Source organism: Hoplias malabaricus, chromosome Y, assembly GCF_029633855.1.
Source record: "Hoplias malabaricus isolate fHopMal1 chromosome Y, fHopMal1.hap1, whole genome shotgun sequence".
Taxonomy (NCBI): domain Eukaryota; kingdom Metazoa; phylum Chordata; class Actinopteri; order Characiformes; family Erythrinidae; genus Hoplias; species Hoplias malabaricus.
This window is the reverse complement of record NC_089820.1, coordinates 17278843-17304597: the sequence shown is the minus strand read 5'-3', so window position 1 is coordinate 17304597 and position 25755 is coordinate 17278843. Positions and strand designations below refer to the sequence as shown.

Genomic DNA, 25755 nt, shown 5'->3' with positions numbered 1-25755 from the left:
TCTCCTTTAAGGTTGCTATTTTGGGAGATAAATGGTTTTCATTGGATAGTGACAATTTGCAAAATGATGTATGTGGGTGTGAACTAAATGAGTTATTGCATAATGATATATTTACATTTCATTTTCTGACAGATTTGAATCTGCACCTCTAATTTCCTATTTGTTTTAAAAGAAAGCAGTCACAACCATGTTTTTGTCAGGTTTAAATAATATCTGCTACTTATGAAGTTCCAAAACCACACTTCTGACAGAACATGAATCAGAAATCATACAGATGTTATGTACAATATGCTGCACAGATGTTCACAAGCTATAATGTTTGTTCAGGCTTTGTAATGTATTGCAGCTAGAGATACCACATACTGCATTTTCTTTTATAATACTGACAATTCAAGTATCAGCCAAACCAATGCAGGATTTAATGAATAACAATTGTTTTAAACACATCTTTAAAGGATTTTAATAGAATTCAACAGCTCTGTAAGAAACGACACACAGCTAACCGCAGGAAAGCACACGATGAGAGTATGCTATTTCTGGTTAGATTTAAAGACAATTGGTTTGGAAGCATTCATTTTTTCCCCTCATTCAGGATCCAGGACAGTATTTACCACATATTTTGGCCAGTACCTGGTACTGGATATGGATCATCTTTAAATGGAACATGTGCTAATCTCTTTTGTTTTAAAGCTAAATTATGTCCATTATTATCACACTGTCTGGATCTGGGTCAAGGGCACAGCAGTATTTTCAAACACAATATCAAATGCTTTTATGGGTTTAGATTTCAATCAAAAGCAAAGAATGTAGCTTGGTTCATTGTCAAGGAGACAGAGACTAAAAGGGATATTATAAAAAATGTCAGTGAATCTGGACATTAATCTCGGAATCTTGAGTACATGCCAACCGACACACTGTGCAATAAGAGTCAGTGTTTTGTGAGCTACCAAAGTCAACATGTGTTTTACTTTCCCTCAGGTAGCTCCTTTTGCTAGACAGGAAATGTTATAAAGATGACTCGTTAAATGAAATAAAAATAAACCTAAAAATAAAATAAATGGCCGTTTCCCTCTGGAAATTACCATCAGACAGCGTTTCTCCAAAATCTAGTAAAGTAGTTTAGTGTGTATCAGACTGTCTGATTGCTGTGTCTCATCACAAGCTCCTTCACTAAAGCGCTGTGTCTTGTTTGATGAAGAGAGTGAGGGTCACAGTTCTTAAGACGCTGATGCCGCCGTAAGTATAGCGACACCAAACTGGACTAGAGAGAACACTGAAAAAAAAACACTGTCAATCAGGCAACTGGGTGAGTGAAGATTGTTTAGACTGCAGACAGTGGCAAGAAAGGGCCAGTGTCTGTGCTCTGTGGGAGAAAAAGCCGTTGTTTATGCATGAGCGGTAAGTGGAGGCAACAGATGGAGACGCAGGGCTGGGATAGCATACAAACTGTGACATTTCAGAGATTGTCCTTTTACCTTCTGCACTCTGATTTTATATTAATTATTTCTCACTTGCAGTTCTCAAAAACAGGTGGAGAATTTCTACCAAAAGTGTGGGAGCAATCATCTGCATATTTGAGAATTTTAGGCAGAAAAGACTATCATTTTGAAATTGATGATAATGTATTAGTTATTTTATTAAATTGTGATTATATCATCTGAAAACCATGACATCATATAGTTTCACATTACGTGTTATTTTATACCTCTTGAGACCATGTATAAAATAGGTTTGGCGGGGCATAATGATTGGTGGGTAGGGTATTGCCGCACAAACTTTAGATTTATTTTTAAGCACTTGGCAGACATAATACAATAATTCATTCACTCAGTAACTCTACTGTTATCTAAATGTACTGTTAGGAGTCTTGCCACACTTCTTAAAGAAACACAGTAGGAAACCTAACCCCAGATATCTATATGGAGGGCAGTGGTATCATGCTACAACAACAACTAAATCCTTAGCTGCTTTCAACTAGGTGTACAGTCCTGAAAAATAATAATTTTTATCATGTCTTTCATTTCTTGATACTGAAACAAATACACAAAACTGATGCACAGATTCAGACCTGTCATAGAATGAAAAATGAATTTAAGTGTGAAGCAACCTACAATTATGTAGTAATTATATAGTGTAGGAAAATTAAAAATGTAGAAAACACTAGTTTGACATGAAAGGGTTAAATGAATATTGATGCCAAATGTTTAAAGCAATATACTGTCACGCTGTCTTCACAAATTGCTGTGTTTTCTTAATGGAGATGTCTACAGACATTTGAACATAATAACACAGATTCACATTCGCTCACTTCAGGGGTCTTTGGTGCACATAAAGCTTTAATGTTTATTTTCAAGAGAAGTGAAAGAAAGAAAAAGAAAGAAAGAAAGAGAAAGAGAGGGGGGGTAGGGTTATTGACTGAAGAGGTGAAAGAAGCAGAATGTCTGGTGGCCGTACCTCTTGTCCAGATACAGTGGTGTAGTCCAGTGACGGTTTTCGGAGGATGAGGCAAAGCTCTCGCCGGTGCTCCATGATCTCTGAGAGAACAGCCTGAATCTCATCTTTCCTCTCCCGGATAATGGGAAAATCGGTGAGATCCACAAACAGCTCAGTCTTATTTCCAGTCCTAAAGAAGCAAATTTAAATATTACGTTGGAATTTGGCAGATACTCATCAAGAGTGGTTTATAATTTGATTATGTTACTGATGCAAGCAAATTTAGTGTTAGGAGTCTTACCCATGGACCATTTGTTTAATCTGGTGTTTCTGCCCCAGCTACAAGTCAAAACCCCTATCAGTCATGTGGAGTGCAGCACTGTTATCATCTACGCCATAAAAAGTTGTAAATACACCCAGAAGAAAGTGAGCTACACGTACTGAAATGTCAGAGCGGGAATTTTTACTAACAAAATGCCAGACATTTCAGAATGGAGTTGTAGAGTCCATCCCATGTAGTTGGAATATTCTCATGCAGTTGAGGTTGAGGTGGAGTGCTGTTGACAGGGGTAGAGTTTTGAACAAACTATTCATACTGAAGTTGACCATGGTGCCTCCACACATAGATTCATTGGTAGTCTCGACAAAGACAACAGAGGGACTCATCACTGAAGATGACACACTGCCATTCTGAGTGACTCCATGAAAGTCTGGCATATTTGGTGATAATGACATGGTGTTAAAGCAGTCGTCATAGCAGTCTGCATGCATGTAGTCCTGCGTCGTGCAGCCGTCTGCCAATGGTGCTGGCACTAGCAGAACATGGAGAGCATCAGTGCCCACTGGATGTATGCAGTCATGGCTGATGGATCACTCGGCACATGTTGGACAATCGGTCGGTTCTTCCTCTCCCTGGTTCCTATAGCTCTCACAGACCTTTCATGTCGCTGGTGCATGCCACCTTCTATCCACTGCCACCTACAGTGTGCTATGGTAATATCCGCATGACTGGTACAGCATGAAATACCGCAATAAGTCTGTCCCATTTCCTGGAGCCCTACAAAGCAAACTCTCTCAAATTCTTCCAACTGCTCAAACTGTTTATGAATTCTGCAAGTGAAGAATGCCTCAGAGAATGACAGCATGAGTCAAGAATGGAAAGGATGTATGATCTTATTTAGTCAGTCCTGAATAAATGCTGACACCATAGATTTCAGGAGAAATATTGGACGAGTGGGTGTTCACAAATACTGGTAAATATCATGTACACTCACTTGGCAGCCTTCTCATTGAGCACTTTGAGGAAGTTGTGGGCAGGGCTGAGGAGCTGGGGAGTGTCCAAAAGCAGACTCTTTAAGAGGGTGGAGCTAAGCTGTGACTGGACTGCAGGGATGAGGGCTTGGAGCTCAGTGCACAAACGGGACAGAGTGCTGCTGATGAGGAAGAACTCCTGAGTGGAACACTGGGGCATATACAAAAAATAAATTTAAAAAATTAAAAAGAATGAATGCAGCAAATCAGCAAAATCAGGTACAAGTAAGAATCTTGTGTACATTTCTAAATGTGTTCATTCCCAGCATGCACTTGTGAATAATATTTCAACTAGATCAAGGAAAATTTGTCTTCAAAATAAATATGCAAATTACTTTCCTCAATATTTTGAGTTGGCCTACTACATCAAGAGCCAATTAAAGCATTGCTTGAACTTTGAGACTGTTTATAAACATGTAGCCGATGCTCCCAGAGGCATATCCAGCTCACTACTAGTCAACCCAACTAATCACAATGATGAAAGAAAATGACTCCCTCTCTGTGATCATTAAAATTCTAGAGTGTGGTAACTTGATATAGGCTGAAGGAAAACAGGCTGAGAGCCCAATGGGAAAACTTCACAAGTCTAATATACTGGATTACTGAACACGAAATCTATTTTGTACTCTCCATGATGAACAATCATACACTACGCTGCTGCAATGAGAACATGATGAAGCTGAGACAAAAGTGCATTTCTGCTGCAGATACTGATCCCTGAGATACTGAAGATTTCCATATTGTAACAAAAAAATATTATGAATAATGGAAGAGGTATATAACCTTAATATGATACAAATTTCTAGTTTTTTTTTTTATATTAATATTAAAAATATTAATAACAGAGTCAAATTGTGATTTAAAATAAAAACAATTAAACAGTACTGAGCTTCTTTTAAACAGTGATAGAAAATATATCAGCACACAGTGTGCTTCAATTACATATGCCGATAGACTCTAGAATGCTAAATGCGGACGTGCTAAGTTCAGCTCCTCAGTGAACTACTGACCGCATGTAAAATAAGAATAAAATAAACTGGCATTAACTGTCCCAAGTATCAAAAAAAAAAAAAGGTTGATTTTAATGTGTATTTTTTCTCCTTTGTTCATCTGATTTTGTGTCTCTACTGGTTATTTCATTTTCTGAAATGTGGTCTATAAACTGATGTTGGTCCATGCCCTGCTGAATGACACAGCAGAACCAAACAGGTGAAGCAGATTAACGAGAACAGCGTTTCTCCTCCAATGCTTCCACAGTGTCCAGCACACCTCCAACGACCATCAGGTTCCAACACTGCTTATTACGTTAATTGAGCAGTTCAAAGAAAAGACACCATTGAGCAGTGTCCCTACAGCCCTGGTCTTGGAAATAAAGGCTTAGAAGGAGACATCTTAAAGAAAGGAAAAATTACAGCTTACTAATAATGACAGCAAGGTGTGGGAAAATAATTTTTGACAGGCCACAGGAAACAGCAAATCAACGCTGACACACAGAAACCATCAGATTCTTTTGGACCAATCCTCATTTCATGTTGTTGTTTACATTAAATTTCATGTTAAAGAAATATACTGGAAAAATTATCTTGGAAACTGAAAAAAAAAAAAAATCTTCAAACCAATAAACATATACAATATTTTTCCTAAGACCATATAGAGGTACAGTAGATGTAAAACCACTATCCAGACATTTATCATTTAAAAAAAAAAAGTATTTACCATAGCACAGTGAAATCAGTTTCAACAATATTTGTAAGCAACATTTTCTGCATTTTTACTAAAACACTATAATAATTAAACCACATTTCCATAAAGTATGAAAGAATTAATTAATACAGATAATTAATTAAAGTGTAATATTCAAGAAAATTTCACCTGTCAGCAGCATGTAATCTTTTAAAATAACCCAATAATAATACCATAACATGTTTCATCCATTGTCAAGTGACTGGTATATAGCAAAAAAGAGAAGAACAGAAACTCGCCACCTTGACACTGGCCACGTTGTCCAAAACAGCTATGACCGCAGTTCACAAACTAACACAGGCTTAAGGTGTATAAATATATCAGTGTCAAGAATCACAAAGGAACACTTCTAGACTGGTGCACAGATCTGTTCTGATCTCATTCAACAAGTGCAATTCAAAAATTAATTAAAGTAAAGTGTTAATTGGGTACAGGCCCTTAAAGCTGGCTAAATGAGGACTGGCTGTTTTTCTTACCCTGGTAAAGAACTACTTTCATGGATTAGTTACCCTGTAATCATAATTCACTTGGTCCCAAGGCTGCCATGTTCAGTCTGATGCCTCAGGCAAAGCAAACAATCATCAGCAAACATGTATGTTTCACATCAGTTTATCAAAGCACAGGACTGTGTGTTTATCAAGTGTGGAACCTAACACCATATTTAGACATAACAATTTCAATATATATAGACTTGTTGCCAAGTGAACAACTTCATATACAATCAGGGATGAGGAAAATCTTCTAACCCAACAGGAAAATAATTTCCTCTAAAGAGTCAGATGGGAATTGGGGGACACCATTAAAAAATGTATTTCCTTATGATCTGCCAATGCCCTGGCGCTGGATGTTTGCAGTGTTTTTATTTGAAGATGCATAAACTGGCCATACCTTCTTATGGTAGATGCTGCAGAGGCCTCTCTCCAGGTCTGGCAGGCGGGTGATCAGAGTCTGGACAGATGGCAACACACTGGACCCTGAAGACAAGATCTCAGCCACTGCATCCTGACGATTAGAGATCTCTCTGAGAAGAATGATACAAAGGGCTCATGGAGGTACATGGTAAGAGTACTTTTTTCAGTTTCTTTTACTCTGTACTGACAAATTAATAGACCTTTTTTGGTTCCGACTCTTTGATTTTCCCTCAATGAATTATAAATTTCAAATGCTGTCTTTCTTAAATATATATTCTTTTAAATAAAAAAAAAACATAGGAACATTTTAGAGAGTCCTATTCTGATGGTTTTCTATTATAAAATGATGCACTTCTTTTAAGACGCACACTGTCAATGTCCAATGCCAACAGTTACAGTGAGGTAACTTTTTCTTTTTTTTTTTTGGAGGAAATAGAGACTCACAATGCCGACTTAAGGGGCTGGCTGACCCACTTCTTCAGCAGCCTCTTGCCGAATGGAGTGCGGGTATGGTCCAGAACCCAGAGCAGACTGCCCTTCACTGAGCCCGTGGTCTGGGAGAAAAGAGCAAAAGGTCATTAAACTGACATTACACAAATGCCTGCAATGAGGGAACATAGTTATGATTTCACAGCGGCGAGGCTTATTAAGTGAGTCATGTTGAGAGTTAGGAAAAAAAAACACAGTGTGTGTGGCCATTACATCGCTGGGGGAATTAAATATATGAATATGAATGCAAGGCACTGCACACAGCTGTGATCGTCCATGTGCACTTGCACATGTATGTGTGCCTGCACTGGATTTTTTCTTTTTTTTTTTTTGCTGTGTCACAGTGTTTTAATTCTATACATAGACATACTTTACCTGGTTACAAAAGATCTCCAAGTTCTTCAGCGTGGTGGAACTGAACACCATGTGGTCTGCATCATCTGACAGCCTTTTAAATGAACTAGATTTTAAAAATAAAATTAAATTAAATTAATTAAAAAAAAGAAAAAACAACCATCAGCTCAAGAATAACATTGTAATAAGTTATTACAGTGACTTATCTTCAGATGAATTTTTTCAAAATAAGGAAAGTGCCTTTGACTGTTCAAACATGTTCAAAATTGTCTAAAAACACAACGTCCTTGGAAACACAGTTAATAAAAAGCTTTCATTCTAAAAATGATTAGCTGTTTTGTTTTAAGGATGAAATTGGCTCAGTTAACTCTTAAACCTGAGCGACATTTCATCAATCGTGTAAAAGAATCAAGAATTAGGTACCACAAAAAGACTTATGTAACTGTAGACCGATTATAGAGAAGCTGTTAATTAAAACAGCCAGTGCATAGTAAGTGCATATGCTGCATAGTAACGAATAGCTGACTGAAGGTTTTCTCATTATGCCAATGACACTGAATTTAAACATCAATCATCATCATACGTTTTTACATGTGGCACTATGGGTTTGCTAGTGTATTTCATCTATTTTAACATTATCACAAGCCTCGAAAAATGTAACCTTCAAATATATTTTTCAATGATGTTATGATTTGTCACCATTTCTGGTTAATCTCGACTGGCTCCCTATTGCCTTAGTAGTGCACAGCATAATATGCGAAATGTTCCACAAGAACGGGAATGACTTCCTATTCGGCGTGTGAGGTGCACTTGAGCAAGGCATCTATCCACTAACTACCTAGCATCTTTCTCTGTGTGTGTGTGTGTGTGTGTCACTGCCATGCAAAGAGAAGGCAAGAATGAACTATTTTGTTTTCATGTTTAAGGCTCTTGCTGCATGTAAAAGCTATTATTTATGACCTATATAGTGCACTACATAGGGAGCCGAGAGTCAAACGATATTTAACCATAGGAAAACCATGCAATGAAGCACAGTGAATAAATTCTGAATCCCCAAATGTAAGCTAGCATACTGTAGTACATGGTGAACACAAACTGCACAGTACAAGGCTCCCATTTCTGCCTGTGATACGTGTTAATTACGGCTCTTTCTGGGAGACTATAAGGTCAGGGCCCTGTTATTTCTTTTTAAATAATGCCCTTGATCAATCCTTAATTACAGTGTGTTTCAGACAACTTTCTCACCACCCTGAAGTGCCACACAAATCATGAATCAGCCTCTCCTCGCCTGGCTTCAAGAAACCACCAGCTCTTGTTTGAGCTCATATGAAACAACTTTACAGAAACAGCTGTGAGGTACATGAACACATTAGGAAGCAAAAACAGTAAATCAAAAGGGAACTAATCAGCCACATTATGCTTCAAAGCGTGGCGGCTGAGCCTTAGTAGTGCTGGAGAAAAAGACTAATAAAAGGGGATACTTGCCCGTAACGACTTCCTAATTAGCACCTTGTTGAAACAGGATGCATGAAATGATGTTACTTAAGGTCATTAAAGTAATTTTGAAAAGGCTTTCTATATCACAGAATATTTCCTGGTTTTGAAATGTTCTGCAAATAGGATCCACTTGGAGAGAAGTCAAATGATGCATTTTCACATAATCAGTCAGTCATAACCAAGATTTTAAACTTCTGTATCTAAGAGCAGCATCTGTTCACAAGGCTCTTGTTTAATTTTAATGAGGATCTCAACTCCTTTCACACATGTGCCTTGAGTGAACATCTCAGAAAATTTAATCTAATTTACCTGCTCAAGCCCTGGGGTTACACCTGAGAAATTACCAAGAGAGCTCATGTATGAAGCAGAAACATTTGTGTGAAATATTACAAGATAATATTAACCACCGAGTGTATAACTGCCACAATCAAAGTTTCTGTGATTAATTAAAAGGCTTGATATGCAGATAAAATACAACATCATCACCTACTAAAACTCTAATAAGAATAAAAATAGAAAATAACCATAATACTCAAAATCACAGAGAAAAATCTGCAGAAACGGAGGGGAACACAAACTCCACACAGACAGTAACTCGAGACAGGTGACAGTGACACTACAAGTTGTGCCAGGAAATAACCACAATTTACGATCACATAATTCCCTCAAAAGTCTAAGAGGTTTTGTTTACTTTAAATTTTAACACTTATAAAGTTTGATCAGCAGGGGGAGCAGTGCACTCCCCCTGAGATAATAAGAACAGCCACTGGTGTAAGAGCCAAAGAATTACATTTTTTTTCAGTGGCTCACTAGCAAAATATATGCAAGAATTAGGGTGTGCTACTGGCAAATTATATGTAAATTAGGCATTTATATGTAAATTCCTCATTTGCCCCCAAATCTTCTCTGGTTTCCACATCATACAAAATGTTCATGAATGAAACAATGCATTTTTAGGTGATTCAGAAATGAAAGAGCTACCTGTCATTTTCTATTACAACATTTGACCGACACTGCCTTAGACTGCCTTAGAGTTTAATCATGTTACAGGTTTATGTGAATGTAGTATTAGGGGTCTTGCCCAAAGCCTCTTACAGGTATAGCATGTTCTTCATGTCCAAGCTAGGAATGGAATGGTCTACTGACAGTATGGAGAGCATACATGTTACTAATTTCATTACAAAAACTGTGTTTGGTGGTTGCCCATGGTGTGGACATTGAAAGACAAGACTTTAAACATCTGCATCCTAATAAAATACCATTAGAATTAGAATAACCCCAACATTGTTGTAGTTTTTAAATTTAGACTGGTTCTGAATGTAAGGGGAGTATATTCTGTAGTACCTGGAACAGAGTAGAACTCTCTCTAGCTTAAACTCAGTCAGATACTGGATCACGGGCCCAAGGCAGCAGATCACTGGACTCTCTAAACTCAAGTAGAATGAAGTGGAACCTGTGCAGATACAGAGAACATGGAAAAAAAGATAGGTGAGACAAAAAAATAATAATATTAATAATAATAATAATAAAAAAAAAAACTATTCTTCTCAGTTTCTTTCATTAGATAACAGCACTGTACTGTGATACTGGACACTGACCAATATTTGTACAAAGTCAGATAGAATTGTATTGCATCGAAATACCCTCATACATTTATACAAAACCAATTAAGAAAACAAAACACAAAAACATTTAAAAACTAAGTACTGATAATTAAACTGAAATGAACAGGAAACACATCAGGCATTCCGCTCTCTGTTAAAATACACTTGCAGCGATCTGTAATTATCCCACGCAAGAGAGATGCTGTGGAAAGGGTGAAGAGCACAAGGCAGCAGACAGCTGCATTCATTCTGGCCTTGCATTCCTCTCCCACTGCACTAAGCTATGAAGCTTCCCCATTGACGTCAGTCATTAAGCATCAGCACCAAGCCAGACATGACATCAGTATCCCAGCCTTAACAGACGCAATTACTTCCTACCTGTGGGCTTTCACACTGATCTAGGAACAGGTTGCTCTCATTTTTTCAACATCAGGTACCAACTACCTGTATCATTTTAAATTTGGTGATTTAACTAACTTGAAAGAGTTTTTGTTCTGGCACAATTCTAAAATAAATAACTAAATAAACAAACAAACAAACAAATTAATTTAATTAAATAATAAATAAATAAGTACTGATGTTCCTGAGAATAATAAGGATGTTTTTAACACTAGTCACATAAGATCAATCAGGTCTAGTTATGGTATAGTAGTCCCTAAATGAACCATGGATAAAGGGGCGGCCATGTTTAAAATATGTTTAGTAAAGAATCTCTGATATATTCAGTCCTTGGCCATTTGATGAGGTGAGGCATCATTACATTCGTAATTTTATATTTTCCACAAATTGTTCTGGCCCCAAATGTGAGCATGAGTTTGTGTGCACAGTATAAGCCCTTCCCCTTGCTTCCAACTTTATTCTTAATAAATGCACTTAGATCTGTAATTTGGTCTTTGAGAATAGTTTCACTAAGGATGACAAAAGAGAGACGCTCAGAAGAGGCTGAGGAGCAAACTGTATTAGCAATTTATCTATACTGTATTGGAAATAGAAGAGAAGTTGAGTAAGGGCAGCTTATCCCACATTAGCATGAAAAGACCTCTCATATAAGAACCACTGATAAGTCTCTCTCTGGGTTTCATCGACATTTCCTTCAAGCAAACATCTGCTCCAAAACCATTCAGCGAATCTATCAAGAAGAAAATGAGTTCTTGAGTGCTGTGAAAACAACACAGGAGGGGACGCTTCTAAGTTTGAGATTAGCTTGAGAGACTTCTGGGCTAGATGATGAACAAGAGCCTGGGGCTGTTGTCAACAAGTTTTTATTACAGATCTGAATCCATGCCAGGGAGAATACGGGCACCATCGCAGAGCACATCAGAGCTGACACAGAGAGGTAATGAGAGCTGTCTGGAGGATGGCGGTGATTTAGACCCAGTTCTGACAGGGACAGAGACCTCAGCTCATCCCCCATGCCTCCAACCTAAAGACAACAGCTATTGATCTCCCTGCTGCCTATCCCACAAGGAATGATTTTTCAATTACTGCACAAAGCCCACACGCTGACGCCCATGGCAGGTCAGCCAAATAACTCCAAATTCATAAGATCAGGAGCAAACTGGTCAGGCTTCAAAATGACACATGGAATCACACAGTGATAGATCTGAATGATTTAGGGAAAATGTCATAATTACGATCATATGACTGAAACAGAAAATGTTCATAAATCCAGATCCAGATTATCCAGGTCTTTTGGTTTGACAGCTGAGCAAACTGTACTAAATGGTAGAGTTAGCTGTGGTAGTGTTGTCACAGCTCATGGATGTTTGGTAGCTTCTGACTTTGGTAGCTTCTGACTGTAGATGACGTGGGTCATCATCTACAGGCAGTTCACAAGCTCTTTGAAATCAGGTTTTATTTTTCCCCACATAAATCATGTGCTATTGCAAATTGAGTTTGAAAAACTATATATTTTAATGATGGCAAGATTAATGTTACTGAACTCTAAAATATACAACTACACTCTCAACATCCACTACACACACACAAATATTCACATACTTGGAGTGATGCAGACATTAAAGAAATACGAAATATTACCCTTTTGCTGATTTTCTAGTGTCTGCGTCACTGAGCTGGTGTAGAATTCTTTGACGGTTTTCATGGCAGTGGGATACTCAAACTGGGTGCTATCTCGTTTCTCCATTCGAATACGGTCATCTGCCTGGACACTGCAGGTCATCATATAGGGAGGGATGTATGAAGGAACAGAACAAAAGCAGTTGTCAGTAATCAAGACTAGGTTTTATTTCTAAACACTATGATCATAAAAGCATCACGTAACTCAACAAAATAATCTCACTTGAAGTTCACTAAAACTGCAGCCACTGAAATAGAAAGTGAAAATGTCAGAAGTGCAAAACATTCATTGGCTTGTGTTCATACGTAGAAGAGGAATCTGATGAAAATGGCTTCGTCTTAAAAAACAAAACAAAAACAAACAAACCTTTTCATCATTCAACACCGACTCAAGCAGGAAGTCAAATTGCAGATATGTCAATCTTGTCCATACAGAATATAAATGCAATGTAATTAACTATGCAGCATTACATTAATAAAAATACAATAACAAGTGTAATCAAAACTAACACTCTCTACGTTTTAAAAGATTTCCAAACCCAAAGAGGCCTGTTAAAAGTAGCATGAACAATCAGACTAAAACTATATAGAGACAAAATACTCGTAAACACCTGTTTATCCAGAGTTCCTTCTGATATCCATAGTATTTATAGGGAGTCTATCCAGTTTTGCTGTAGTAACAGCTTTACACTACATAAGGAAACACCGAAGTGAGAATTTAATAGTATTCAGGGACATGAACAATAGCGATGTTAGGCAGTGATGTTGGGCGATTAGTTCTGGATCACAAACCCATTCCAAATCCCAAAACACATCTCAGAGAACACAGTTCCACTGCTCCACAGTCTAATGATCACAGCTTTATTCCCCTCTGGCATATGTTTGGCATTTGGCACGGTGATCGTAGGCTCATGTGTGGCTGTTTCAAAGCCTCCAAATTCTATTGGTTGATATTTATCTATGGAGATTATACATATTGTTGGACACACTTGACTCAGATAAGTGTGTGCATAAAAACACACATTAGGAGTGTCCACCCATGTTTGAATATACAGAAATAGACGTCTTTGACAAAAATATCTTCTTTTTCCATCACAATCAATGGCTTCCATATCACTCAAAGTGTCAAATGTTACCATGAGGGTGCATATTGGTAACACACATGCACACACTATCTCTCTCTCTCCATCTTACACAAAACCTGAGTGTATTGCCATCATTCCATTCAGTCCTGCCTCCCTTCCATTCAACACTGCTACAATCTCAAGGACTCACCATCTTTTGTCATTTTTTTGCAGTTGCTGGGGCAACCAAAGCTCTCTCTCTCTCTCTCACACACACACACACGATCACAAGCATATCGCAAGCTTCCTTTTCTCCCCTCACACCAACAAATTTAGACTTTTGTAAAACAACCAAACATTGCTCCCTAAATGTGTGGATTTGTGCAGTATGTAATTATTATGGGCAAAATAATTAAACCCTACATTCCCTACTGGTGGGTGGCACGGTGGTGCAGCAGGTAGTGTCGCAGTCTCACAGCTCCAGGGACCTGGAGGTTGTGGGTTTGAGTCCCACATCGAGTAACTGTCTGTGAGGAGTTTGGTGTGTTCTCCATGTGTCCACATGGGTTTCCTCCCATGGTCCAAAAACACACGTTGGTAGGTGTTTGGCGACTCAAAAGTGTCCATAGATGTGAGTGTGTGTGGCCCTGTGAAGGACTGGCGCCCCCTCCAGGGTGTATTCCTGCCTTGCGCCCAATAATTCCAGGTAGGCTCTGAACCCACCGTGCCCCTGAACTGGATAAGTGGTTACAGGTAATGAATGAATGAATGAATAAATAAAGTCTCTACTGATTTCAAGCAAACGAGCTCAGAGTCTAATAGTTTATAAGACATAACAAAAGTACAAGGGAAAAAGGATTAAAAATGTCTACAATCATTTCAAAACAAACCCAGTCAAAAATCACAATATTACCAGCCACCCAACAAACACATGCACACACACTGCTGTAGCACGCTGTGCTCTATTAAACACACACAGACCCCTGTGAACTTTATTTACGGTCATCATTCCAAAAGCTAGACTAGGATCCCAGCTATTTTGTTGAATCAGCCTTGTTTTATGACACTGTTTTTATGGCAGATCTCAGACCGGTTCAACACACCTGCCCCAGCTCATCAGTGTTCTCCCGGTAAAGCAATAAGAGATAAGAAAGCCATCCCCAAGTCAATAGGAAACGTCAATACAATCACACATTGTAGCTTCTTGCCTACAACACTTATCTCCAAATACACTGCTGACATTTATTGCTCTGCTGAGTGTATTGTTTTTCTCAATTCTATGTAAGAAACAGCACCCCCTCCCCTCCCAAACAACGTTTAATGCAGTTATACTGTTGCTTTTTAAATATACATCCCAACAGAAATCAGTAAAATAAACGCTCTGTCAAAATTTATTTAAAAAGATTCCCATTATATTTAAGAAAAAGGACTGTCAAATTTTCATCTAATTATGTAATTCAGACAGAACAAAGTGATTGGAAGCTTACTTGCCTCTCTAACATCACTTACATCATCCTTAGAGCTGTTGCATGCATGCTGTATGACTGTAGAAACTCAGGCCTTTAAAGAGACACAAGTCTTGAGGCTCACACAGATAAACAAATAAAAAAAGACTCAGACAAGGCTTCTAAAAAATGAGGCTGGATTAAGCCAGAGGGCAAACTAGACTGAAACTAGTAGTTCTGTAGTTCTATGGTGTTTTCTTACTCATGAATTAGACTCGAGGTAATGTTACGTTTGGTAAATAATAATGTGAACATGGTGCCTTTGACACTCTGCTCCTGCAGCTTGCTGGCACACATCAGTTTGAATGTCACATGGTGTATGAGGTGGTGAAAGAAACAGTCAAGTTTGCCTACGAAAAACTCACTATGAGGAATGAGGACCAAGTAGGACAATTACAGCCATACGAACTACATAGTACACTTCACAGATTATCAAACCAGTACTACTTCATTCAGATAGTGAACTAAATTTAAAACAGGCATATGTAAATGTAGGGCGTCACGATGGAGCAGCAGGAAGTGTCACAGTCACACAGCTCCAGGGACCTGGAGGTTGTGGGTTCGATTCCCGCTCCAGGTGACTGTCTGTGAGGAGTTGGTGTGTTCTCCCCGTGTCCGAGTGGGTTTCCTCCGGGTGCTCCAGTTTCCTCCCACAGTCCAAAAACACACGTTGGTAGGTGGATTGGCGACTCAAAAGTGTCCGTGAGTGTGTGTCTGTGCTGCCCTGTGAAGGACTGGCGCCCCCTCCAGGGTGTATTACCGCCTTACGCCCAATGATTCCAGGTAGGCTCTGGACCCACTGCGACCCTGAACTGGATAAGCGGTTACAGAAAATAAATAAATGAATGAATGAAATGAAAATATGTAAATTTATAGTCCCATACAAATTGTTTTATTTTCTTAAAATACAATGCACTTTAAGAGCAAAAACTGGAATCCTCTATAACACTAGAATCTTATTGGTATTTTAGATAATTGCTTAAAAATACTCTCTGGACAGTTTTACATTTGACTGTACTGGAGTATATATGATTATCTAAATACAATCATTATATAATAATTATTGTTTGAAAAAGACACTAATATTCCAAGAGGGTGGAGTAGTATAAAATGTATAATACATCAAATCAACCAATTAATCACATTCTAATTTCAATCAGAGCAGAACATTTGGAAAACGTGAGGCAAGGCACAGGAACAGCAGCCTCCACTACGCACAGTGAGGGGTGCTGTCAGCAGGAGGCCAACTTCGTGGCTTCATATTGTAACAAATGTTTTGGATGATGCTCAGTAGTAGGCTTGCTTCACATTGTTTTGTGACAAATTAAGACTGCGGCAGAGTTTGGAGATAATTGGCTCTGCATCTCCCATGAGCCAAATGAGATACAACTTGCTGGCATGTATCACTCTCTAAATACCAAATGAGTGTAGCTCTGGTTGGTAACACATTGCATTAGCGATTAAGGACATACTTTTAATGCAAGCTCCTTGTTGTGATCAATAGGTCACTCAGAACATGTGCAACACTCTTGTTTTCAGTCCATCTTCAGACCAAAAATCATAAAGGAAATGCTTTGCAGTGTAGATGCTGAAGTACTGAACGGCTTGAATGCAAAAGGCATAAAGCTCGACTCCTACAAGTCCAAGAGCTCATCCGCACCATTTAAGTTGGTGTGGGCAGGACCACAGCAGTACTGCACAGATATAAACACAAGTCATAGACAGTGACACACTAAGCATTGCAACTTCAGCAAGAATCTATTTTTCAGTCAATAAGCCTGTGTGTGTGGGAAGTAAAGAAAGTCTTTATCACTGTCTTCTAGAACACTGTACAAGATGTAACAGGTAAAAGGCTGCAGCTTGTTATAAATAACCTGAACTGCAACAAGACACATTTGTTATGCGAAATAGAAGCATTTGTCCAAAACACTCCAGAATATTTCAAGCAGATATTTTTTCCCCAAAAAGCAGTGTGAACTAATATACAATATATACTTAACAGAATCAGAAATGTTTAGCTGAGGTACATGACCAGTAATATGCAAGCTAAAATAAATAAATTTTAGTCCTTATTACTATATTAATAAACATAGTAATGTTTTAGTCCTATGTTATGACACAGCAATTTCTGAGATCAAAAACAAGTGACCAAATTAGACTGTTCCCTTTGAAACAAGAATAGTAACGGGTATGTAATTATTATGGGCAGGAGACTAGTAAGTCACCTCATGATTATGATATTCAGATTTTGCCTGGTTTACATCTTTGCATATCGCAGACCCTGTTTCCAGTCTGAGACTAGCAACAGAACAATAGTATCACCAGGACAGTCACCATGAGAGCCACATTACAAATACCACAGCAACAGCTTGGCAACGGTTGCTAGGATAGGCACCTCGGCTACCTCTAGGGGCCAGGAAGGGTTAAAGCGCACCCACCAGAGTCTCCCATTCACTCAAATCTGAAAGCAACATGTGAAGAGAATATTTCAGTGTTTTTCCCAAAAATGTGTCTAGCATTTTCCCAAAATGCACAAGTTTTACACCTCCAAGGTCAACTGGTTTATATGAAATATTCCACTGAACTGCACACTGTCAAACCTCTACCATAACATTGCTCACAAAAGAGAAAAATGTCCAATCAAGTTCTGTTTTATGTTTCAGCTAATTTCTGCCTACAGTGAGACACTGAAATGAGAAATCAATTTTAGCCAATTTCCATCTTTCACTCAAAAGAAACCATCTCTTTAGCAAATAGAACAGTGGACAACAAAGGAAGTGTAAAGCACCTGCTGTGAGAAAGAGAATTACAAACATGTACACTTAAGTACAGACAGACAAACACACACACAGATCAGTAGCATATCCAGGTAGCTAATACACAAGAAGACTGAATTCGGAACTGCATAATTGGAGTGCCCTTTAAAGAGTCAGTGTGGATGTAGAGATGCCTACGCAGTGTTCTGACAGTTGTTCAGGTGAAAAACCTTGAACTTTCCTCCACTTACATCAAACAAATGAGGCTGTGATCATGCTCGAACAAGCGGAAACCAATTTTACAATCTGATACTCTGACACCAATTTTAGCCTCACAGCACAAGGAAAAAGCCTAAAATGTGGCCATATTTGGCAGCAGCAGGGGTACACTATATGGGTGTTCCTGCATGGAATACACTTAGTAACCCCCATAGAAGTCCTGAAAATTAAAGTTAATTACAGGAATTTAATTGTGCCATCTCCGTACAACAGACCAGTTTATAACTGTGAAAAGGCTATTGCAAAAAGGGCACAATTAGAGTATTTAGCAGGATTTTTTGTCCTACTTGCTGGTATGACGGAGCTGGGTACAAACTTCTTATTGCCTTCCAGGGTGCTTTGCCTGTAGCTAATGGTGAACAGACCTACATGTCAGGTCAGGTTTTAGGTTTCTAACTGTTGCATCAGTGTTTCTTACATTATGAAATGGGCCACTAATCATCTTTGAATGTTATTGTCACCCAACTGATCTCTCAGTTTCGTTCTAGTATGCTATCCCGTTACAAGTAGTTTGTATTGTAAATGTGCATGATGAACAGAGAGCGAGAAAATCAAGGTAACCAAAAAAATAATATAAGGTGAGGAGGTAAACATAGAAGATATAGGACAAGGGAATGGCACGCAGCCATAATGAGAGAAAAAGATGGCCAAAAAAAAAAGAAAAGAAGAGAGAGAGAGAGAGAGAGAGAGAGAGAGAGAGAGAGATCACTCAGGAACTGCTTGAGTCCCTGCTACTCTAATCTAATCCCTTTCTTATCACTTACATCACACTCTGAAAAGATCAGTGTAATAGCAGACCTTCCTCACACCAAATGCAACAGAGCACCGTGAGCATCAATAATTAGGCTTCCACATGCAGCGTCCATATGCTCACGCTAAGAGCACCATTTAATCAGAGGAGAACTAAAGCCACAGAGCACTCAGCCCCAACATGTGATTTTATTTCATCAGTCTGCATAGGCACTCCATTATCACCTTCCCAGCTCCAATCATTTCAAATGTTGTAAAATAAAACCAAAGTGTTGAAACTTTAATAAAAACAGTAATATTAATTATTCAATATTTTGCTTTACACAAATCCAATCCTTATTTTCAGCCTACAGCAGAGAAAACAGCTACATGGTCTTTGGTCTGCAGGCCTGGAGATATGAGGCACTCTGAATTTTGTCTCATAGAAAGTTAGAGCACACACAAAATAATTGGGCCCCTGACAGAGAATAAATACAGCATGTTTATGTCCCTAAGACATTCAAATAATGATGAATTTATGATTAAAAATAAAATCTCTCCTCTCTTTCATTGTAAAAGATGAATTGTTTCAACTTAAAAAAAGAAATCTGGAAGCTTTAATATTTTGCATTTATTAAAATCCCACACAGCTACAAAATGACATATTTATCCTTATGCCTTAAAAGTTATTATACATCTCGGCCTGCCTTCCGCGTGCGTGGACATGAGCATTACACCCTTCCTCTATCTCTACCACTCTCCTGTAGCTCATGCTTACATGGAAAGCACCACCCCAACATATTTGTCTAAACAAAACAGATTATTTAAAGTTTTGTCATTAGGTGGTTGTAAGGTAGTTTGAATCACTTACAGTTCACACCAATTCTTGCAAAATCTATAAAGTAATGTGCAAAGGTCAAAGGCCATCCTTCATGCATTTAATATCCTAGCCATATATGCCATTAAATTAAAGCTTTACATTTTTCAGTGTCACATATTTTCTAAATAAACTCACAGAAACCTCAATGATTTCAGGTGGAAGTTTCCACAGAACTACAAGATTGTGTGAGCTTATATTGTGAGCTTAATTAAACGTAGATCACCAATCATTATATAGCTAGAAAGACAATACAATGACATCAAAATCATATGTTTCTAGTTACTTATCATGTGTGCTCACAAAACCTCAGGAGCACTCACTGTTCACAGCAGCATCTCAGATCTTCTGTATTTAGCGTGCCAGGTGTTTGTCAAATCACACATGTACACACCATCACAACTCACAGGTGCAGGTAAGAATGTACAGAAGCCCTGAAGGGCACAACCAAAAAGAAAAAGATTAAAGTATGTTCCAGATTATATTTTTTCTGCCTGCTATATACACCAAACACCATTGAAACGTATTTCCAGCATCACCTGTACAATTTTAGACATCAACAGCATTTTTCCGAGTTCTCTCTTTTTTTTTTTTTTTTTTTTTTTTTTTTAAGCCTGAGTGGTAAAGAAATATAATTAATGGTGTTAACTTGGTGTGTTATACCAGATTTGACCAGCAGGTGAAGTTATTGGATTATTTATGAAAAGCAGATATTTATTTTCAGTTAAACATTGAAACAAGAGAGAAAACAAAACAGCATATGTACTAAAAAATGAGCACGCCGTTCCAGCTTTGACCAGCAGGGGTCAAAAATATTTTTTCTCATACCCCTCCAGGCTTCCTAAGACGAACAGGGAAAACATAGCTAGGTGCTAAGAATTAGCATGCCGTACCAGTTTTGACCATATGGGAGCAATCCAACTCAATATTCTGCCCACAGCCGAAACATGATCAAACTGGCCGTCATACAACCACAGGAGAGACATATTGTTCAGCTGTTCTTAATTATAAATGTAGAAATGATAAATAATTATGACCAGCTGAACAATTTGTCTCTCCTGTGGCTGTATGACGGCCAGTTTGCCTGTGTTGGCAGCATATGTCTGACTAAATCCCACTATACAACTCCAAAACTGTTAAATGACAGTGGTTTCAGAAGTACTTCCAAGCACTTGTAGCTTTATAGATGTAGCAAGAAAGTTTCTCTTGAAATGCCACCTGGGGTCTTGAAGGTCATGCACATTTAACAGCAGTCTGTGGCCTTGCATTCTCTGGATTTTCAGAATCTTTTTACAATATTACGCAGGGGCAGCTTGAAAAGTGTCTGATGAATTTTTGCACAAATTATTGAGCCATGCCCCATCTTTCCCTGCAATGGCTGAATATTTGTTGGGTGCTCCTATTAAATCTTTTATATTAACCTGCTTATAGTGTAAAGCTTCAAAAGCTTAAAAGTGTGTAACATGAATTTTCTATCAACTTTTCACTATTAATTTGCCTGTGTACCAATTTGCCCATGTATACAAATTACAAACAATTTGGTCAGTGAAAACTGGAAATCTTTTATGATTTTGTCAGTTAAATAAAAATGAACAAATCATAGATTCATGTTTTTATTGCATTTTACGCAATTTTTTGGAAATGGGGTTTGTAAATTTAATTTGAATATTTTAAGGTGGAGAACAATCACATTCTAGTTTAAATATTTATTTATTATTATTTTTTTTAATAGAGCTTCTGACATGTTTGTCCAAAGTTTGCTAAAGACGGACATAACACGCAATGCTACATTCTGGTATCCCACCCTACAGCATTTCACAGGGGCATAAAACAGTTGAGCAAGGCTGAACAATAATGAAGGCCATCAATTCTACATCTTCTACACAGACTAACATTTTCTCTTTTGGCCTTGGAGCAATAGAGCAGACCACAAAGTATCACAGTGCGTGTGACAAAGGCTCCGGTCAAACAGAAAGGAAGGCACGGCTAGGGATGCTCAATCACTGCATCCATCATTTCACCACATCATTCCTTAGCTCACAGCACCATATATATTTTACAGAGATGCAGCTTTAGACAGGGCCTGTACTGCTCATATGTTATTGCACTTTACTTGGCAAAAATCACTAATCTCCTTTTCTACTTATTTATTATTATTAGGAGTAGTAGTAGTAGTATTATTAAAACTTGCTATTCATAGGAACATATTCTTTAAGTACTATTTATTTGACAGTTACCGGTTGACAATCTATTTTCCTGGTTGTATAGACTTCCATATACTGCATGTACTTTAATAATTTTCTAAAATGTATTTCACTTACGATCTTTCAAATATCCTATATTCAAAAGAAATAATCTGGATTTAACAGCTGTTTTGTGGGAAATAAATAGGTTTAAAGTTGTGCTGGTGCACATTACTGTACATTACGTTCTAAACGCTGAATGTGTAAACACGCATTAATCACAGTGTATGTTTAATGTGAAATGTTAAAATTAAGACCCTGACAATTTTGTTAGTACAAGCAAAACAAGAAATGACAGCTACTCAGCCAAAAATTCTCCTATTCTGTGAACTGACAATTGCAACCAAACAGAATTGCTCAAAATAATCACTCTAAGAAAAAACCCACATTAATATAAACAAAATTCTATTCAGTATTTTTTATTTATAATTCCACAAGACAATTCAAAACGAAGAGAAGCATTTGCTCCCAGCAAATACATTATTAAAGCCTCCATGCACGTTACTAAAACGGATGGAAAGACCTGAAGTTCTTTACTGACCTCTTATGGTGACTGATACTAACTGCCAGCCACTGACAGTCATGGGAGACAGACAAGCTTTGCTGGCAAGTTTTTTTTTTATATTTTGCACTAGTGAACATAAATATGAGAATGTCACTACAGGCAAATGAGAGGCACTGGAGGGGTGAAAGGTTTAATACTATATAAAGATATGGCCTCTCTAGGTAATGTATAAATGCAGGGCAAGATCAGGTTAAGCTGCTGTTATTTTACTGCAGAGCAATTGTTCTAATTTAAATAGTCGGGAAAATACACAACTGAAGTCACTAATACACAGTGACTGATATACTGCGATTTTAAAGTGAAAATCTCTTACTTAAATACCTTTTAATCAGGTTTTGCACCATATTCCTATTGCAAGTTCATTCTGAAAGTTTTATTGTTGTAATACAGCAGAAAGTGAACAATAGGCACAATAAAACTAATCTAGGTGAAGTAACAATTCTAGACTTTCAAATACATTACAGCATTTTTGTTTATTTGTTTTTTCATTAAAAACTGGATCATAATGCACAATTCCAGCGACCAACAGGACGCTTTTACTTTTATTTGTACTAATATTGTTATTATTTTAATGTGGTAAACTCATAACTATATGAAAATTTAGTCTTTTTGAGCATTTTTGTCAGTGATGTATTATATTTTACACATGTCACATCTCCTCCTTGGATCACCACCTTAACGTGGTGGAGGGGTTTGCGTGCCTGCGTGAGCCTAGGAGCTATGTTGTCGGGGGCAATAGCCCCCGGTAGGGTCTCCCAAGGCAAATTGGTCCTAGGTGATGGGCCAGACAAAGAGTGATCCATAAAGACACAGATGAAAAAGACAACGAGGACACAGCCTCCCTTGCCCGGAGCAGGGTTACCGGGGCCTCACCCTGGAGCCAGGCCTGGGGGAGGGGCTCCTTGGCGAGCGCCTGGTGGCCGGACTTTCACCTATGGAGTCCGGCCGGGCTTAGCCCGAAGGGGATACATGGGTCCACTCTCCCATGGGCCCACCACCTGTGGGAGAGGTAGTAATCCGGGTCTGGTGCATTGTGGATCGGGTGGTGGTCGGGGTCGGGGGCCCTGGCGTTCCGATCCTCGGTTACTGAAACTGGCTTTTGGAACATGGAACGTAACCTCTCTGGTGGGAAAAGAGCCTGAGCTGGTGCGCGAGGTTGAGAGGTACCGACTAGATATAGTTGGGCTCACCTCGACACACAGTATGGGCTCTGGAACCAATCTCCTCGAGAGGGGCTGGATGCTCTTTCATTCTGGAGTTGCCCAGGGTGAGAGGCGTAAGGCAGGTGTGGGCTTACTCATAGCCCCCCGGCTTAGCGCCTGTACGTTGGGGTTTACCCCAGTAGACGAGAGGGTAATTTCCCTGCGCCTTCGGGTTGGGGAAAGGGCTCTGACTGTTGTTTGTGCTTATGCACCGAACAGCAGCTCAGAGTACCATGCCTTCTTGGGGACCCTAGAGGGAGTGCTGGAGAACACTCATTCTGGGGACTCCATTTTTCTGCTGGGGGACTTCAATGCTCACGTGGGTAATGACAGTGAGACCTGGAGGGGCGTGATTGGGAGGAACGGCCCCGCTGATCTGAACCCGAGTGGTGTTCAGTTATTGGATTTCTGTGCTCGTCATAGTTTGTCCATTACGAACACCATGTTCGAACATAAGGGTGTCCACAAGTACACCTGGCATCAGGACACCCTAGGCCACATTTCGATGATCGATTTTATAGTCGTATCATCTGACCTGCGGCCATATGTTCTGGACACTCGGGTGAAGAGAGGCGCTGAGCTGTCAACTGATCACTACCTTGTGGTGTGTTGGATCAGATGGCGGGGGAGGATGCCGGACAGACCTGGCAGGCCCAAACGTGTGTTGAGGGTTTGCTGGGAACGTTTGGCAGAGGAACCTGTCAGAAAGATCTTCAACTCCCACATCCGGCAGAGCTTCGACTGCATCCCGGGGGAGGCTGGTAACATTGAGTCCGAGTGGGCCATGTTCCGGACCTCCATTGTTGAGGCGGCTGAACGGAGCTGTGGCTGCAAGGTTGTCGGTGCCTGTCGGGGTGGCAATCCCCGCACTCGGTGGTGGACACCCCGGGTGAGGGGGGCTGTCAAGCTGAAGAAAGAGTCCTATCGAGCCTGGTTGGCTCAGGGGACTCCGGAGGCAGCCGACAGATACCGAGGAGCCAAGCGGCTCGCAGCCTCGGCAGTCGCTGAGGCAAAAACTCGGGTGTGGGAGGAGTTCGGTGAGAACATGGAAAACGACTTTCGGTCGGCTCCGAGAAGTTTCTGGCAAACCGTCAGGCGACTCAGGAGGGGAAAGCAGTTTTCCACCAACACTGTATATGGTGGGGGTGGGGAACTGTTGACCTCGACTGGGGACGTCACCAGACGGTGGAAGGAATACTTCGAGGATCTTCTCAATCCCACCGGCACGTCTTCCGCAGAGGAAGCAGAGCTTGGGGACCCCGGGGGGGGCTCGTCTATCACTGGGGCTGAAGTGGCCAAGGTGGTAGGGAAACTCCTTGGCGGTAGGGCCCCGGGGGTGGATGAGGTTCACCCCGGGTTCCTCAAGGCTCTGGATGTTGTGGGGCTGTCCTGGTTGACACGTCTTTGCAACATCGCGTGGACATCGGGGGCAGTGCCTCTGGACTGGCAGACTGGGGTGGTGGTTCCCCTTTTTAAAAAGGGGGATCGGAGGGTGTGTTCCAACTATAGGGGGATCACACTCCTCAGCCTCCCCGGTAAGGTCTATGCGGGGGTACTGGAGAAGAGAGTCCGACCGATAGTTGAACCTCGGATCCAGGAGGAACAATGCGGATTCCGCCCCGGTCGTGGAACACAGGACCAGCTCTTTACCCTCGCTAGGATCCTGGAGGGTGCATGGGAGTTTGCTCAACCAGTCTACATGTGTTTTGTGGATCTGGAGAAGGCATTCGACCGTGTCCCTCGGGGTATTCTGTGGGGGGTGCTCAGGGAGTATGGGGTACTGGGCTCTTTGTTACGAGCTATCCAGTCCCTGTACAAACAGAGCAGGAGTCTGGTTCGTATGGCTGGCAGTAAGTCCGACTGGTTTCCAGTCAGAGTTGGACTCCGTCAGGGCTGCCCGTTGTCACCGGTTCTGTTCACAATTTTTATGGACAGAATTTCTCGGCGTAGCCAAGTGGCGGAGGGTGTCCGGTTTGGTGGTCTCAGGATTCCACGTCTGCTTTTTGCAGATGATGTGGTCTTGTTGGCTTCATCGAGCCGGGACCTCCAGCTCTTGCTGGACCAGTTTGCAGCCGAGTGTGAAGCGGTAGGGATGAGGATCAGTACCTCCAAGT

The 25755-nt window shown here is 39.8% G+C and overlaps 1 protein-coding gene across 2 annotated transcripts in view; it reads right to left on the bottom strand.

Annotated features, from left to right (window-relative positions):
- msh3 (mutS homolog 3 (E. coli)) overlaps positions 1-25755 on the bottom strand; it is a 62019-nt gene that overhangs the window by 27722 nt on the left and 8542 nt on the right. For both annotated transcript variants that reach the window (XM_066655155.1, XM_066655156.1), the window contains exons 9-15: positions 12383-12513; positions 10083-10191; positions 7263-7347; positions 6843-6952; positions 6376-6508; positions 3708-3895; positions 2455-2623 (exon numbers count right to left, since the gene is read on the bottom strand). In XM_066655155.1, the coding sequence (XP_066511252.1) occupies positions 2455-2623; positions 3708-3895; positions 6376-6508; positions 6843-6952; positions 7263-7347; positions 10083-10191; positions 12383-12513 (925 nt within the window). The remainder of the gene's footprint in view (positions 1-2454; positions 2624-3707; positions 3896-6375; positions 6509-6842; positions 6953-7262; positions 7348-10082; positions 10192-12382; positions 12514-25755) is intronic.